At 36.2% G+C, this 17,998-nt stretch overlaps 1 protein-coding gene across 1 annotated transcript; it reads left to right on the forward strand.

Annotated features, from left to right (window-relative positions):
- Nucleotides 1–17,045, forward strand: OMA1 (OMA1 zinc metallopeptidase; the record flags this gene model as incomplete). The annotated part of the gene is made up of 8 exons (XM_084265910.1): nt 1–509; nt 930–1,158; nt 2,239–2,412; nt 2,512–2,619; nt 4,213–4,341; nt 7,302–7,376; nt 9,123–9,272; nt 16,600–17,045. The coding sequence occupies 8 exons, from the start codon at nt 1–3 to the stop codon at nt 16,816–16,818; spliced, it is 1,593 nt and encodes a 530-aa protein (XP_084122036.1). The 3' UTR covers nt 16,819–17,045.
- Between the last annotated feature and the right edge of the window lie 953 nt (nt 17,046–17,998).

Here is a 17,998-nt window from a genome sequence, read left to right on the forward strand (position 1 = left end):
ATGAGTATCAACTGCGGTCTAAAGTTGCTGGGCAGGAACTGTACTTTCTTTCATTTGGCTTCTTTGACCAAGCAGCAGAAGTGCAATATTCTCTCTAGGTGTTACGCTGGATATTGCCATACTCAAGTCATTTGTACACAAAATAGATGCCAAAGGCTGGATTTGAGTGGAAATACTAGAAACTGTTTTTTGACTGGAAGTCCTGACCCCTACAGAAACTTCATCAGTAAAGGGCTGAGATGCCTTTTGAATGCCCCAGATACAGAAGTGTACAAAAATGCACACCATCCTTCAGGAAGGTTTTGTTTCCAGTCTTCTCAGCCGTTGGGAGTGAAGATCAAATCCCTTCAGATCAGTTCTGTGGGACAACTCCCACATCATCTTTCTGCTTTGAGCATTCAGACAATAAGGTCTTTTCACACATCACCATCATTTCAGGCTGCACCAGTTGGTCTTTTCTGGATTATTGTTAAACCAGCTCAGAAATTACTTGCTATCATTCTTGGCAGGTAAAATACCATTTTACTTTCTCTCTCTCAGTGCAAGACTCCATTGTGCAAAGATGTGTGCATGAGTTTCTGGAGGGCGGTAGGTGTATTTGTAGTGTTTTTATTTTAATATCTATGCAGAGATTTATAGGACTGGGGCCTGGACTGATAATTTACTCAACAAGAAGTTGTTTCCATTCTCAGGTTTTAGATGTATCTTTTGCCCTTCTCATTTATGTGTGGTAGAGGGAGATGAACCAAGACACATTCCTTCTTCTCCTGTGGGAGGGAAGAAATGGAGTGGAGTAGAAGCCAGTTAGAGTATAATCTTCCATAAGCTCTTATGTGAGGTGAGACTGTAATAGGGAATACAGCAGGGGCAGGCACTTCACAAATTCCTTTTTAACTATGTTCTAAGTGGACACCATTTGTATCTTACAGGAGCATAAGAAAATGGTGGAAGGCTCTTCCTCCTAATAAACGGGAACTTTTTAAAGAAAGTGCAAGGAAAAATAAATGGAAGATACTCCTGGGTCTTAGCAGCTTAGGAGTTCTATTTGTTGTGTTTTATTTTACTCACTTGGAGGAGACACCCATCACTGGACGCCCTCGGCTGTTGGTCTTTGGAAAAGAACATTTTAGGGAACTTTCACAGATGGAGTATAATATGGTAAGATAAAAATAATAATAATTCAAGGGGCTCTAAAACTGTTAATTTTTTTTTAGTGATTAAATAGTCCGATTGATGAGACGGGCAAACAAATTTAGTGATGTCCTCACAAGTTCTGAATTTCGTGCTCACAACCCTGCAGACCATCCCCATCAGTTTCCCCTTCCGTGTGTCCCCATCCTTTTTAAGAGCTCCCTTTCCATCAGCAAAACATTCAGTGACACATGATGGTTAAAGAACAAATTATATGATGTAGCAAACATTTCTAACTGTGTTATTGTCATATAACAAGAAATGTAAAAACCTGGTAGAAGCAATGAAAGTATAGCTAATAGGAGTATGCTCAGATCTGTCTCATTTCTTGTGCTGACTTGAGCATTCTTTGGCACTTGTTTAAAGTCTTCTAAGCTGTGACTTTCCAAGGTAGTACTCTCTACCTGCATTCAATTCTATTTTTTTTTTCATTGGATCAACTCATTTTTCTGTAATTGATTTCTTTTAACCTGTCCATTGCACTAATTTCTGTAGCTTTGAGTTCTGTGATTTTCTGTTCTGAGGTCAGTGAGACTTAATAATCCAGTCATGTATAAATGTAATTTTATTCCATCTGATGGAGAATGTGAGGTAAGAACGTAGCAAAAGTAGTATAAAGATATAGTGAAATTACATCTTCTGTGTAAACTTGTCTTACGAGTTACAATAGAAGTACAAAGATACAGAAAAATTATAAATTCAGAGGGAAATTCAGGAAGGCATAGAAAGGTTTGCCAAATTGTGATGCCAAGTTTAACTGTGTGTTAGGAAAACGTCAGATACAGGAGGCTGTAGGACCAGGTTTATACGATTTTAATTTTGATCTGTGCTAAGTTTACATTATTTTAAATTTATTAATCCTTAACTTGTGGGTCTGAAAGCCTCAATCTAATATCTCGGCTTTGGCTATGTAAAAGAAAAATGCATTCAAACTTAGATTGAACTGGGGTCTGTGTAGCCACTAAATTAGTTTACCAATTAGTAATTTTTTGTGTGTTTCTTCTGCATGGCAACCAGTGATTTTATTTATTTTTTTTTTTTCCCCAGTGGATGGAGGAATTTGAAAGTCAGATGTTACCTGAGACAGATGCACGCTATCAGGTTGTGGAGAAAATTGTTGGTCATTTACTGGAAAGCAATAAGGACATCCCACAGGTCTTGGATGTCGAGTGGGTTATCCATGTGGTAGACAAATCGGAAGTAAATGCTTTCGTGTTTCCAGTAAGTTGAACCCAATATAAAAATTATTTGTATTGAAATATTGAAACAGCATTTTATGTGTCTTCTACTTTTTTTTTTTAACTGTCTTTTTGTTTACAGAATGGCCAAGTGTTTGTTTTCACTGGATTGCTAAATGCAGTTTCTGATATTCATCAGCTGTCTTTCATTTTGGGACATGAAATAGCTCACGCTGTTCTGGAACATGCAGTAAGTATTTAAAGAAAGCTGTCTGAAATTCTTAAATGAATTCTAATTACTTTAATTAAGATTTTTTTCCTATCACTACCAACCAAAGTTTCAGTGTGAAGCTTTCTAATTAATGAAAAATTGAGTTTGAAATGAGAGTATTCTGATACAGTATGTCCTTATTAGTCATGTAGTAGTACTTCATAACTGTCAGAGGTCCTGTAGTAGTCAGTGTTAACACAAAGTCTGCCAGTGCTTTTTTCATCACTATACAGAGGGATTGTGACTCAACAGTCATTTAGAACTTCGGCTGCAGGTGCCTCTTCACCTATATTGCAGACATACAGAACTAGAGGCACTTAGCAACTCTTTTTTTTTACTCCTAGACTTGCTAATATCTACATAAGTGGATATACTTTACTAAATTATTCTAAAATACTTTATATTTTTATTACAGTAGCACATGGCTTTAGAATGCCAGATTCTAGAACGTCTGGAGCTTGATTCTGCATTTACAGATGGTTGCTTTCACAGGCTTAATTTTTCCATAGCCTGATATGGATGTGCTGAAATTGGTAGTTTGTTATTTGAGCAGAATGGTTATAATAGTTTTGTTGTGCTTTGTAGGTCCAACTATGAAAAAAGACGGTGGCATAGAAATATGGCTCATACTGTCCTAGATTGAGGTGTTCTGCTAGAAAGTGCTTCTTTGCCTCCAAATTGATTTCTTTCTGTGCATGTCATTTTAAAAAATTGTATTCATTACCTATCCATCAGTTTGAGAAGCATGTAAACATAAAGATCCTGCTAAAATTGTAAAACTAATTTGGAAATGGGTAAATACATTTTAAAGGCAGTGGAAATATAGGAGAACTGATTTACTGTATCTCGTATGATTTTTGGATGAGCAGCGGTTCACATCATGGTTTCTTGGGTTTAGTTGAGCCAACTAACTTGTTAAACTTCTAAAAAAATACATCTAATAATAAAAAGAACTTGCCTTGTTTGTATGGAACCTGTGTCACCCAAGTGTCATAGAGAAAAGTATTATATGATTTGGGTCGTTAGTGCTCAGACCAATTTGTTGCATGTCAGATAGAACTATGAAAAACAGAAGCATTTGTTTCTTTCTTCAGGATCTCTTAGTTTCTGAAATTAAAGGAATGCAAGAGGAAAAAAAAAGGTATTAGTCCCCCCTTATCCCATTAGTGTTCCTGTCGAAATTATGTCTATCTCTTCTCAAATTAATGTAAAAAACAGGCTTGTAGGTTTTTTTAATAGGTTTTTCATTCCAACTGAGGTGTTTCATGGACTCCTTACCAAAGAACTCTGCATGCTGCCATCATCTTATCTCAAGCTTTGTGTCTCTTGAATTGGGAGATAGCCCAAATGTATTTGTGCCAGATGTGTTTAAGCAGGTGGTGTGGATTCTAGACTCAAAGTACCTTGTATTTAACTGGATTTTTTTGTGCAAGCAGGTGAACGTGGGCTTACCCTGTTTCTCTAGCTGCATAGAAAACCAAGTAATTATTTTTACAGTGTTCCCAAATTCTATTATGTTCTAAAGAAACATCAGACAGTAAGGAATGAACGTGGGACCATTTTGGTTTGCAGGCGGAGAAGGCCAGCCTGGTTCACTTCTTGGATTTTCTATCACTCATCTTTCTCACTATGATTTGGGCCATCTGTCCCCGTGATAGTTTGGCAATTCTTGGCCAGTGGATTCAGAGCAAGCTGCAGGAGGTAAGAGTGATGTTTTACATTACCCTTCCTGAGTTCCATGGAAAAACATTTTTAATCTTGGGGAGGTAGTATCACTAAATAGTATGTTTGAGGAAAAAGGCAAAAGGAGAATTACTATAAACTGAAATTAATATTTGAGTATGGTTTTGAATGAAATACGGTTTTATAAATCTGTATTTGATACATATTTCCATTTGTTGTCTTGAAGAACTTTAGATTTCCCTTGATGACTGTGTTTAGCTCAGCAGGGTCTGAGTACCTCCTTGCCAATTAAGTTAGATGATTGTCTTTTTGAAATGTAGCTCACCCTGTACAGTTGTATATGTATATGCTTTTATTCTGAGTAGCTGTTAAACTCTTTCTAAAGCAGATAAACTATATGGAAGTCTTTAAATGGATTGTTGGTGGTAAGGAGGGTTTCCAAGATAAGAAAATTGAGAACTTAAACACCCTTTTAAAGTATAAACCATGCTGTAATAAAACTTACTGAAATAATCTTTTCAGACAGCATGTATTCCAATGAAGTAAAATTCAGGGGCTTTCTGGTGTAATTTTTCTTCAGCGGTTTAACGTACTCACTGTTTCTGGGCAGTTACCTATCCATTTCTTTTTATAAAAAGTGGATTTTAATTTTTTTTTTTTTTTAAAGAAATTTCACTTTTATCATCAACCTTGAGTCTGAATTTAACTGAAAGAGCTCTTTGGTCTCTTTGACTTCTCTTTCTGAGATTTCCTCCAGTTCCTCAAAAACATAAAATTAAACATAACCAATCTGTTTTGGTAGTTCTTATGCTAATGGGTAGATGTGTGGCTTCTGAACATAAATTATCTCTAAAGAGCTTGGATATTTGTACAAGTAGCTAAGAAACCAATTCATTGATGAATGCTAGCCAGCATTTTGAAGAGCTGAATTTGGAAAAAGCAAAGTGTGAATCAATCTTGAGACTGCTCATAATTTAGACAGCAAGATTTTACTCCCTGTCAGCATCTTTTCTCCTCTTCCAGGCTAACTGCAACTGATATTTTGGCATAGCGGATCAGAGTTCTGCTTTATATTGCAAATGGAATCTGGGTTTAGGCTCATAGGCATGGTGTGCTATAGAAAAGATCTATCATAAATGAGATATTGTACAATAATAACCGGTTTGAAACTCTAATCAAACTTATCTTCAGTAACATTAAATGTATCCATACCTGTTGCGGAACAAATAAGTGATTAATACTAGCAAAGCTTTCATCCCACCTACAAAGGATGCTGAGTGGAAATCTTTGTTTCTGTTAGTCACCCGGGAGTGCAATGTCTGTTTCCTCCAGAGCAATAGAAAACTGCCTGTTTGTGTAAGCCTCTGTTCCAGTTAGTGTTACCAGTTTCATATCCCTGTGTGAGAAATGTTTAATAATTAAAAAAATAGTTTATCTGACTAACTGGGAAATGGTGCTTCAGAAATATATGACAGAGTAGCCAAGACTTTGTCATTTAGTGAACATACAGAATCATAGAATGGTTTGGGTGGGAAGGGACCTCAAAACCCATCCAGTTCCAATCCCCTGCCATGGGGTGCCCAAAGCCCCATCCAACCTGGCCTTGAACCCTGCCAGGGTTCCAGGGGCAGCCCCAGCTTCTCTTGGCACCCTGTGCCAGTGCCATCTACACTCCAGTAGACCTGGAGGACTTTTCAAGGCAGTAGAAATATATGTATTCCACATCAAGTAATGACATCAGAAGATTTAAAATATATTTACAATTGCAATGGTTAAGTTCTATTATGAAACTAAGAATTTAGAAAGTGACCTCATCTACAGACCAGCATATTTGACTTAAAAATATCTGTAGAGGATCAGCTTTAATTGGCTTTTATTTTTGACCTAGTAAGAAAAACAGTAAGGACTACTTTGGAAAGAGGCAAAAAGTCAAATATACCTTTATGTACTGGAGGGATTGGACCGTTTCTTTGGTGCCTTTCTTTTCTATCTGTTTTGATTTGGGGTTGCTTGTTTGCTTGTTTTTTTGTGGTGGGTTGGTTTGTTGTTTTTTGGGGGGTTTTTTTGTTTGGAACTTGTAAGGAAGATACATTTTTATAACCCGATAAAGAACTGATAGAACTTTTTTCTCTTTGCTAACCTTGCACAGCCCCATTCTTCAGTTGATATTGCCTAATCAATGCCCAAATCAGAGTCTTGTGACATATTCCTTATCTCTTCAGGAGCAGGGTGTTCTAACAGGTCCTGATTTGCATGTGCTGTAACTTGATATAGTAGGGCAAGGCTGTCCAAATCTACATGAATTATATATGCCAGAAGATCCTGAATTAGATGACTAAATAACCATTTGAAAAAATTGCCACTGTTTCTTAGTGTGTGTTAATACAGTGTCTTACCTTAGGAAAAAGGGAGAGGAGTTGGTCAGATTTTTCTAGTTTGATTTCCCAAGGGCAATTTGCAACTTGTTTTGGGGGAATAATCATGACAAAGGTGTGATTTCTGCATGAAAATGTTTATGGCTACATTCCATCCTATGGGCTGTTCACCATGCCAAATAGATTGCACCAGGTGTAAAGGCAGTCATTAGAAAAGTGTAAGCGACCCACTGGAGTTTTTTACATATAGTAAAAAAATCCTATCACCAATTTTTATATACCTACAAAAATCTTAATCCCAAATAAAATTTAGTGAAAAAAAAATCGTTTACTGTTGGCATTGACCCTTTAGGTACTGCAAAATGCTGTGGACTGGCTGATGAGAGGGGCCATGAAAATATGTATAATTGAAATTGATTTCTAGTGAATACAGGGTCAATGAGTTACATTTAGGATAATATTTATTTCCATTATTGAAATTCAATACTGATCACAAGAAATGTAAATGTGACAGATAAACACTTTTTCTTACAAGATTAGAAAAATAATTACAATGGACTAGCTTCAGTCCCAAGAAACAAAGCTTTGTTGTGTTTCTTGCAGTTTATGTTTGATAGACCATACAGCAGAAGATTGGAGGCTGAAGCTGATAAAGTGGGACTTCAGTTTGCAGCGAAGGTAACTGAAACTGGTCTGTTTTATTAGCAATTTGCCAGACATTTTTCAGTTTCACAGTCAGAGGGAGTTTTCACACTTCATACAAACGTAAGCTGTGCATCAGAGGGTTCCCAAACTTTTAAAGAGATGTAAAGAAGTAATGGGGAACAAAACAGTTGTAAAGAAAGACAAAGTCATTCTGGCTAAATTGTGAGAAAGAACATTGAAGTTCATAAAGTTGTGCATTATTAACTGTGCTGTATACTTTATATGTAGTTTATTACTATTGGAAGAAAGAGCTATGTCTTTATGAAAATGCAAAACAGTGGACTTGTGTAAGTAGGATATATTGAATTCTATGTAAAAATAGAAATTGCCTTTTAGATTTTTGTTTCATTTAGTCTCCATATATTTTGAGAAGTTCTGAGGAATGCTTTAATATATTGCAGTGCACCTAAAATAGTCTGATCTATCATATCTATTCTCATAACAATGTAATTACAAAGTATATAAATATTGTTGTAGACTGTAAAGATTTAGTTTAAATACAGCCATAAAAACAATGCAGCTTTACTAAAGAAAGACAAAAGTTAGGTCAGAAACTATTCAGCGTTTTTTTCATAATTTTTCAGACACTTTTTTTTGTCCCTGTGGATTTTAATTCTAAATTAAAGAACCAAACCAACTCTCATTTCTATTTCAGTGCAATAGAGCTAGGTAAGGGTTAGATACCTGTGAGAGCAGCACCATCTAGTGTTAATATTTCATAAAGAAAATTTGTTAATAATTATTAATATTTTTTCAAAGAAGAGTTTTTTAAATTAACTTTGATTCTGAGATTGAAACTACTTTTGTAGTTTAAAGTCATCTAAGGGAATAATAGAATTCATGATTAAGAGTATAATTACTGTGTGGTTGCTCACTGCTTTGCAGTACCTAAGATGTTATAATAACAAAGTGGTATATCAGCATATCTCTGCTTGTGTAAGTAATCTCTTTATAATAATTATTTTATGAAATAAATTAAAAGGATAAAGCACCAATTCTGCATTTCTGGGGGGAAAAAAGAAGTCGTTTTTCTACTTTCTAAGTACTCACCTCTTTTTTTCTTAAAAACCTGAAAATTGTTCTTTTCCTCCTCAACATAAATGCAAATATAAAGGAGTCTGATGATGATATACAAATGCCATTCTTAAAGTTAGTGTTCCTTGACTTTTTATGGTTATATGCTTCTATGGAAAGGGATGGGAATTCTGCAGAACCGCTGTTTTAATCTGTTGTGGATTACACAGAATATCCTAGAAAAAGGCAGTGTAATCACTTACAGAAAAGCCTTTACAGTTCATTCTTGGAGATAATTGAGTAAAAATTATTACCAGTCTACATCTTTGACTCTAAACATCTTCCTGTGAATTTGTCTAAATTTGTGGAGATGATTAATTTGTTCTTCTGCTTTACTGTGTCTAGAAAATATCTCTTAGATTATGCAGCTGAGTTTTTAAAGAACAAGTACATGCTGGCAATTGTGGCTGTTTTTCTCTTGAATTACATAGACATCAAAAGGAACAAATCCAGTGTGTGTCTGGATGAGTTTTTCCCTGCATTTAAATATTTTAGAATAACCTTGTCCTGTTGGGTACGAGGGGGACCATCTAAACAGGCTTTAGGGTTTTAAAATTTGTCTTTTGTAATACAATATCCGTTAGAATGTGTATTATATTACTTTAAATAAAATAATGTTGTGTGTATTTCCTTTAATTTTTTTAGGCTTGTGTGGATGTCCGAGCAAGCAGTGTATTTTGGCAACAAATGGAATTAGCAGAAATCATTCAAGGGCAGCCCAAGTTACCAGAGTGGCTCTCCACACACCCTTCTCATGAAAACAGATCTGAGCACTTAGACCGCCTTATCCCAGAGGTGAGCAGAGTTGAAGGAAGTGTGTCTTTTTCTCTTAGGAAGGTTGCAAGAATTAGTTTGGTATTGATTCACAAGCTGCTTCAGTATTGATCCACAATCTGCTCTTTTAGCATCGTGCTTATCTTTCTCTTTATCCTCACAGAAATTTTCTGTTACAAAGCTCTGAACCTTAAAGGTTTTATTAAATGAGGAAAAATTAAGATATCACAGGTAAAGTGTAATTATGTTCTAGGATGCTTTGTTTTTTCCTTTCTGACGTCTCATCAAAGTGTAGTATTTTTACTTTTGAATGGCATTCCTGGTATAAATGTGATGGTGTCACAGATCTTGTCCATTCTTTTCTCTTTTTTTGCCATTTAGGATGCCACTTTTTGAGTTACACCCCTAAAATGTCTTGACTTCTTCAGCTTTGGTAGCTAGCCCTAGGCTGCCAAACAGAGAACACTCCATCCTGTTCTCTTTCTCTCACTGATATGGGACTGAATACACCTCAGATAACTGTACCTCAGCACAATGTCAGATCCCCAACAGAAGATTTCTTAATAGCCCTAGTTATGATAGGTCTCTGTAGCTTTTACAGTCAGCTTTTTTCTTCACATCTCTGTTCCATTACATTAGGGAGCAAATTTTACCCCACTCGAAGGAACTTGAGCTAATTCATGCAATTGCCCATCAATCTGCTCTCTTTTCTCAGTTCTTCCTTTCAGATTTCCTCTCAGAGGAATGCCAAGTGGATAGCTACTTAATTTGATGTGCTGCTTACTGGTACCTTAAGGACAGAGAACTGTTGCAAGTTCAGTAATCTTAGTTTGTTGACTGTTTCTTTGAATAGATGTTTATTTACAGAAAAATAATATAGATTGGTTTCTGCCTAGTCTTTTATTTTTAAAATAAGGTGTTAAAGCACTTCACAACAGCACTGCTTACAGCAAGCTAAACTCTGTTTGGGAATTCCCTTTCTTATAACCAACTGGTAACAACTTTTTTTTTTTTTGAAAAAACCCACCTTAGTAACATTAAGTCTTTCTCCAAATGATAAAGGCAGTTGAAGATTTATTGGCAGAGGGAACACTAAAATCTTAAGGTGTTTGCTGATTTCAAAGGAGAAAAAAAGATTTTAATGAATGCTTTGATGAGAATGAATGCAGTAAGTATTCTAAATGATAGTCTAAATCAAAATCAACACTAAGGGTAGGAGCTTGGAAACTGGCTAGACTGAATATATACAATTCTGTATATAAAATATAAAAATATACACAAATTCTGTATTTTGCTGAAACAGGTTGTAAGACTATTTTGATGGATATTGTAAAACACTAGAGCAGCCAAATAGAAAATGATACTTATATTAGAGCCTCAGTTTTAGTTAGATTGAATATAAAGGGTCCAGGATCTTTTACTTTCATGAAGGTATTGACTGGCTTATAAAGTGGTAATGAAATAAATTACTTCTTATGTTCTGCCCCAGGACTGAACAAATAAGTTAAATAACTGAGCAGCTCTGTAGACTTGGCAGTCATGTTATTTCTGTCTTATCTCCTGTAGTTTTGCAGGTGGAGCAACCTTGATCTTTTTATAGCTGCACTCGTTTGCAAGAGTGGTGGAGGCTAGTTAACTATTCCAAAAGATAATTGAGGAGGAAATGTTTTCATTTGCCTTTTACCTTAAACATTCTTTTGAGTAGAATGAGAAAGCAGGGGCCAAAAGCTTCCTGTTTTTAACAAAAGTTCACTAGGTAAGTGAGGTTGATACTACAAAAGTGGAATAAAAATGAAAGTATGTAGAGGTGGTGTTGGATGCTTCAAGTCTGAAGCTTTGACTCTGCTTCATCTGAGAGCTCCAGCCTTGAAGCTGGGTCTCAGGCATTTAATGGGAATCCCAGGGCTTTGTTGTTGTTCAGTACCAGTGCCTTTTTGTTTAATTGTTCACATACTTAAAGCCTTTTAAAGCAGTATGTTTACCATATATTAATGACTGTTAGATGTTCAGAGCTCAGGGGGAGAACAAAGATTTTAAAAAAGGCCTTTTTATCTCTCTAGTATCTCTCTGTAAGGAAGCTGTACTTCCTAAGACTCAGTATCAGATCCATTGAGAACATTGTTGTGTTTCATATGCTGATAGTTTTGAAACAGAAATGATTTTAAATATAATACACTATCCATTATTAGGCCAGCTACTGTAGCTGGAAGAAACAGGGATGAGTTTTCTGACTTCTCAGGCCACACAGACATTTCTCCACAGACTTCTAAGCAAGTTCACAATAAGGTATGATCATTTAAAGTGAGAACTTTTCTTTTGGTAATGAAATGGCATGTCTCAATGAGGTTACTTAACAGTCTCAGGAAATGTAAATTAGAGGAGGAATATCACAGGGATTCTCTTTTTACATAATTAAAAGACAGGGAGAACATCAGATGAGTTTCAAAGGTCTTGAATCTGATTTTCTGAACCAGTTTGAAGCTACAGACAAGCTGAGGAATTGATAAATAAGAGACCTATAAGCAGTTACGATGTGGTGCTGTCCTGGTAAAAGTAAAAAGATATACTATGTTTTGAAAGGATTTCTCCCTCACACTCAAAGAGATTCGGGCTGTGAACTATGCAAACAATATACTGTTAAATAGGAAACTGAAATCCCCTAGAATTCCTCCATGGAAGATGGATGGCAAGATGCTTAATGAAGTCCAATGCATTTTATTTGCAGAAAAAGAAATTATAATTTTTAGTAGCAGGAAGGATGCTCCATTGTTATGGAGAGAAGTATTATGGAAGTGTAGTGCCAGAGAGAAGCAATAGGATCTTATAGTTAATCTCTGAACCTTTTATTTTAATGTTCTCTGGCTTGCTACAGTTTGTCTTCCTTTTTCTTGGTATGCTGCACAAATAGAGCGCTATACATCAGCTATATCGAGTGAAGCAGAAGGTTATCTACTGAGCCTTGCCTGTGACACAAAAATTCATCTTGACATGACATTTGCTTTTTTGGCATCATGTTGTTGGCTCAGATTCTGTTTTTGATTCACTGTAACTCCCATTTCCCACTCCTTCTTGTGGAAATGCCATGTTGAGATCATTTCAAGAGTAATACCAAGTTGGGATATGTCACCCGTACTGCTTCTCTTTTGTTTGCTAGGTCAATTAACTTGTTAAAAAAACAAAAAAGTTCATTAATTTACTGTGGCAAGACCAGTTCTTGTCAAGTTCACATTTGCTGTTGGTTGATTTTATTACTGATTGAGTAATTATTGCAGATTCCTCAGGCAGCTGCCTTTTGGATATTGAAGATACATTTATTTTGCTTCCCTTCCAGGAATGGGTTGGTGTATTTCTTCTGTGCTTATGATTAGAAGGTTACTTCAGGTAGTTCTAGTACTAGGATCTATACATTAAGCCCTATCAGTGTGAAATCTTAAGGGAAAATAAGAATTTAAAATATGGACCCGTGCTTCTATCCTCCTCATAAAGTTGTTAATTATTTTGTCACCATTTTTTCTATGCCAAAATGTAGTGAAATATTTGAAGTATTAGCATTATATAGAAGTTGATTCTTTGTCCACCAAGTAATAAATCTGTGCATTCTTTTCATCATCTTTTACTAGTATTTCATTTGTAGAACCTGTTGTCTTCCCTATGCCTGCCAATTGTAATAATTTTGCAACTTAGTTGTTCTTATTTTTTTGCAATTCTTTTTGTTTTTCCTGGCATGCTTGTGATATTTCTTAGGTTTTGTCAGGATTGCAAGGTCAGGAGTGTAAGTCAGCCCTGCTGAGGTAATCACCGTAATACACAGGAGATTCTAACCCTTGGCCTGGTTTGTGGACAGGAGAATGATGTGACTTTTATACTGAGAGGGCTGACAGCCTGAGTGGTAGGATGCACTAGAAAAGACTGTGAGGGGTTTCAATGCAGCAGTTAGCCTGGTATGTGTGACAGTGATGAAGGATTAATATTGAGACCTAAAAATTACTTGTTTTTGTATTTGTCTCTGCTGGTAGGCTTTATATGAAAGCAATAGGATGAGGCAGACCTTCCTAATTCTTATGCCTTCCCTCCTCCCAGGAGGTGACTGCAATTGTATTGATAAGAAAAACAACTTCACCTTTGTTACTTAGATAGTTCTGATATTGTTACTGCAATAGTTCTGATATTTTATCTGAGATCTCCTGAACCAGTAAGCATGCAGGTAGTCTTTATACTGAACAGCAGTACTTCTCTCTTAAGGTTAACCTAAAAAGAACAGTGCTAAAGTACTCTAAGTTCCCAGGTGAATCTATGTACTCACTCTTGCTAACCTCATCTCAGCTCTGTCTGTCTTTATTGAGAACACTCTTCAGTATAAACAGTCAGTGGAACATGTTCTTATTACACTGTCAATATGCATGTGCTTCATTAAGGAAGCTTTTACTTGTTCTCTTACCCACACTGTCAAAAACCAATTTACTCGAGCGGTATTAAATTACGGGGTTTGAAGTTGCTAGTGATTTTGAAAGTATAGTACAGCTGACCATGTTGGGCTGTTTTATCTTTCAGGAAAAATTATATTGTAAGCTCCTCAGCCTGTTACTGGCATCTTAATGGTGTTACAGAGCTACTGGCACAAAACAAAATAGCAGCAGTCAACCGAGTCAGGCAAAGAGTGCTTTCTAACCTGTGTTGCATGGCAGTCACAGACAGATACAAAGGCTACTTTCACTGGGGAGTGTAGTCATAGCTGTCTTTAGCAGTGAGATGACATGTCAACATAACAGTGAGATGACATTCTCATAACTGTAGTCTTTCTTTTGGCATGTGAGTTGATGGCTTTGAATAGGTGCCTTCTACCTCCTTAGAAAGCTTTGTATCCTGCAAGAGTGTGAAGACATGCAAAGGATAAAAATGTTAGCTCTGAAGTATTGTTTTTGACCTTTGCTCTTGTGAGTTTAGTATTTTAGGTAAATGAAACTGTGAAAATAGGCCAGGCACTATATAGCCAAGAAAACCAGAGATTTAAAATTGCTAAATTAGTTTAAAAGAGGATTATGTTGCCCTTTCCAGGATGCAGCCTAAATCTTTATATTTCTGTTTGCCTTGAATAATGCTGCTTGACATAAATGCGGTCTTGCAGCAGCTTATGTTCTGGAAGGGAATAAGAGAAAACTCTTGGTTTGTCATAAATGTCAGTTTAGAAATTAATTGATCACTGAAGCAGAAGAGTGCTCAGCACTACAGTTACATTTGGTGACTACATGTATGGTCATGCTGTAGAAAAACGAATTCTGAAAGCTTTATTTGTATTTTTTTAGAAGCTAAACAAGGGGAATATTTGCGTGCCTAATCCAGAGTTATGTATCCAGAAATTTGAACACTACATTTCAGCAAGAAACAGCTGGAGAAACTCTTGCTACATTCCTGGAATGCATCTTTTTCCAAAATCAGTTGTTAAATTGAAATTCTCTTATTTTCTAGCCATTTTCAGCACACTCTTTATCAGTTCACTGTACTAAAGTTAGGGAGAAATATCTTTTAGTACTCTTTATACAAAAAAAAAAAATGAGTCAAGAAGCTCTACACTTCTATTTTAAAATCTGTATTAAAGTGTTCCCAGTGTCTCCTGTGGACGAATACCAAATTGTATCAACATGATGGGCAAATACTTATGCATACATTTACTGGAATACTTGATTTGACATTTCAGCCAACTCTAGTGTATGTATAAAGCAGTGAGGTGGTAGGACTGCTATGAAAACTCTGTTACTTTCTTCTTCTTTAGTCCATCTAGAACAAATTAATCAACACATGCTTTCTGCTAGTGCTGGTCAGGAGGCACCTGGCTACATCTCAGGATAGGTCTGGCCATTACTTTTCAGGAATCCACAGTTATAGAGAGAAGTGGAATAAAATACATATTTGAACTTACTTTTCCATGAGAGGATTAAAAATAAAGCTGGATGTTAATCTGGCTGTGGTTTCATGCTGTTCTTTGAGGGTAAGATGAAGATAATACTGCATAGAAGTGACCACTGATTAGTGCTGAGTATCAGGGTACTTCTTGACTTGGTGTTTTCTTGGTGTTCATTTTGCAAATCTTGAAAAAATAGCTCTCAGCAGAGGTGTAGAACCCTTCAAAATTCCACATATATTTTGCTTTATACTGCACAGGAACTTTACTGCTTTTCTTGATTAGTTTAAATGGGTCTAGTAGGGGAATACATGGATACTAGTAAATCTGTGTGCAACCACAGGCTAAGTGCTTAGTTGTGTGTTATCCATTGTTAGCTCTAAAATGAGCTGCCTGTTTTTATGGACTAATTAAAAATATTCAGCTTTGTTGCAATGAACACCAACTCAAGCATCCTTTAAAACAGCTGACTTTATACTGGTTTGTATCAGTTTCTCCACAGCACCTTTGAGACATGAGATTCACCCGTTCTCATACCTTCCTCAGATTGCCCACAGGGCAGAATGATCTGGGGTAGGGAGGAGTGCGCCTGCGCTAAGGGATTGTGATTCTCTTGCAAATTCTTGACTCCTTCCTCTTGGAAATTCTTGGCTCCTTTGTGCCTCTACTTTCTAACCTGTATAATGGAAGCAATGGCATTTACTCACTGAGCAGGAGTAACTTACAGTTTGGTCTCTTAGTGCTAATCTTTTTATCCAGAGAAATTTTTATCTTTTAGGGATACTTTTATTCTCAGAACACTTGCAAATTGCATAGTCAAATGCTTCTTAGACATGAGATCACTTGTGTAACTGGATCTTAACAATAAGTGATCAACCATCTTGATCTCTGTGCTAAACAGTCCAATGGCCGTTAGGTTGTTTGAGATTTCTCCCTCTCTTTTTTTGAGTCAGACATCTATATATACTTACTTCAATAACAGAAAATACCTGATGAAGTAGATTATTTTTCACAGCCCTTTATTTTTCTTGATGTGGTCATTTTAATTTACATGTAAATGTAAACTAAAATTTACATGCAATTTACATGTGAATGTAAATTAAAAGGTAAAAGGTACTGATGTGAACAGTCAGTTACCACATAAAATAGTTGGAAGAACTTCCTATTCATTTGTGCTGTACCATTTAGATTATCCATTCTTTGAGAGAATGTCTGTGTGAAAATGATTGTCATTCTTCATTCTCCATTTTTTCCATTGTTTTGCCATATTGCTACATTCCTTCTCAGGAATTCTCTGTTTCTGTTGTTCAGTAACAACTCAAACTCAGTATTATACTCACTAAGATTTATGTGCAAATGCAGACCTTACTGGAAAGCCAAATCCCTGACTGAAACGTTCTTTGTTTCCTTATTTAAATGAGCTTGATTTGTTTTCCTATGTATTCACAGGCTCTTAAAATAAGAGAGAGCTGCAATTGCCCATCTCTTTCTGGACCAGATCCTCGCCTCATTTTCAAACTTAATATGCAACATCTCCTGGAATCATCTACAGATGAAGAAACCCCAAATTCTACAAAGCGAGATCTCTCAAAACCAAAACTGGATTTTCCTCACACCAAAAAAGTGGAAGATCTGCCAGTAACTTTTGCAGTTAAACCTACAAACTAATGATAACAGTTTTCCCTTTTTATGAAAGTTGACATCCCTGAAGGTCTGTCTTCCAACACAGATTTGTCTTTGAACCATAAAGAAGATGTAGCCACTCATAATCTACGTTTCTTTTTTGTGATCTCTCACTGAAAGCAATAAGGAACCATGCCCACACAAGAAGAGCAGCATGTTGAAGCAGAAAGTTTCTTATTCATTAAGAGTTACTAAAATAAATCACTTCTCAGGGGAAAGATAATCTCGTGCAATCCAGTCACACAGTGTAATTTTCAGCTTTATCGGGCTCACCTTGATCAGAGGACAGATGAGCCAGAAGTGTCCCTAAAGCAGAGGAAAAAAGCACAGTTTTCATCACTTACATTGTCTGGTTTATCTTACTGCAATTTGGGTTAGATCTGTTCAGCTTCATTTGAGAAATAATGAGGAGAGCTTACCTCCTGTTCCACATATAGTATGTTTAAAAATATTAAGCGGTAATAGCCTATGGGCTAGATACACCCCCACTTAATTAGGTGGATTTACTGCTGGGATTTTTCTGCTTTCTAAGGCATTTTAGAATATGGATTATCTCAACAATTCTCTTCAAAGAAACCTGAAAATGTTGCACAAAACTCAGTTTAAAAAAAGGAGTTAAATAATTTCAAGGAAGTCTTTCTTCTGAAAAAAAACCCAACTCCAAACAACCAATACTGTGTAAGAAACACAATCTAGTGTAGAACACTTTACAAGGATGGTTGTTGTCTTTTTTAACAATCAGGGTGTCTCATCAGAGGGCAGTTTTACTGCAGTGACATTTGATTTGGATATATCCATTTGGATAGGAGTGACTGCTGATGTGGAAATATATTACAAATATATTACATAGTAGATAAATATAACAAGATACCTTGACTGCACAGCTTTTTCAGCTGTACCTTATCCTAAAAGGTGACTTCTCTTCAGGAAACCAGCATCTAATGCTGAGCATTCCTCCCAACCCCCCCAAAGCTACCCATTTTATGAAGACCAGTACACACAACCTGGGTAAAGCTCTGCCTTTTATGATGGACTAGGCAGCGTAGCCAACGTGTTAATCTTTATTCGCAACCATTTGAGTTATCCTTGCCTTGCAGTTGATGAAAGTATTGAAATGTTGATCTTGCAGGAAGACAGTGAAAGAGGCAGCAGTGAATGAGAAAAT

Source organism: Gallinula chloropus (genome assembly GCF_964237585.1).
Source record: "Gallinula chloropus genome assembly, chromosome: 6".
Taxonomy (NCBI): domain Eukaryota; kingdom Metazoa; phylum Chordata; class Aves; order Gruiformes; family Rallidae; genus Gallinula; species Gallinula chloropus.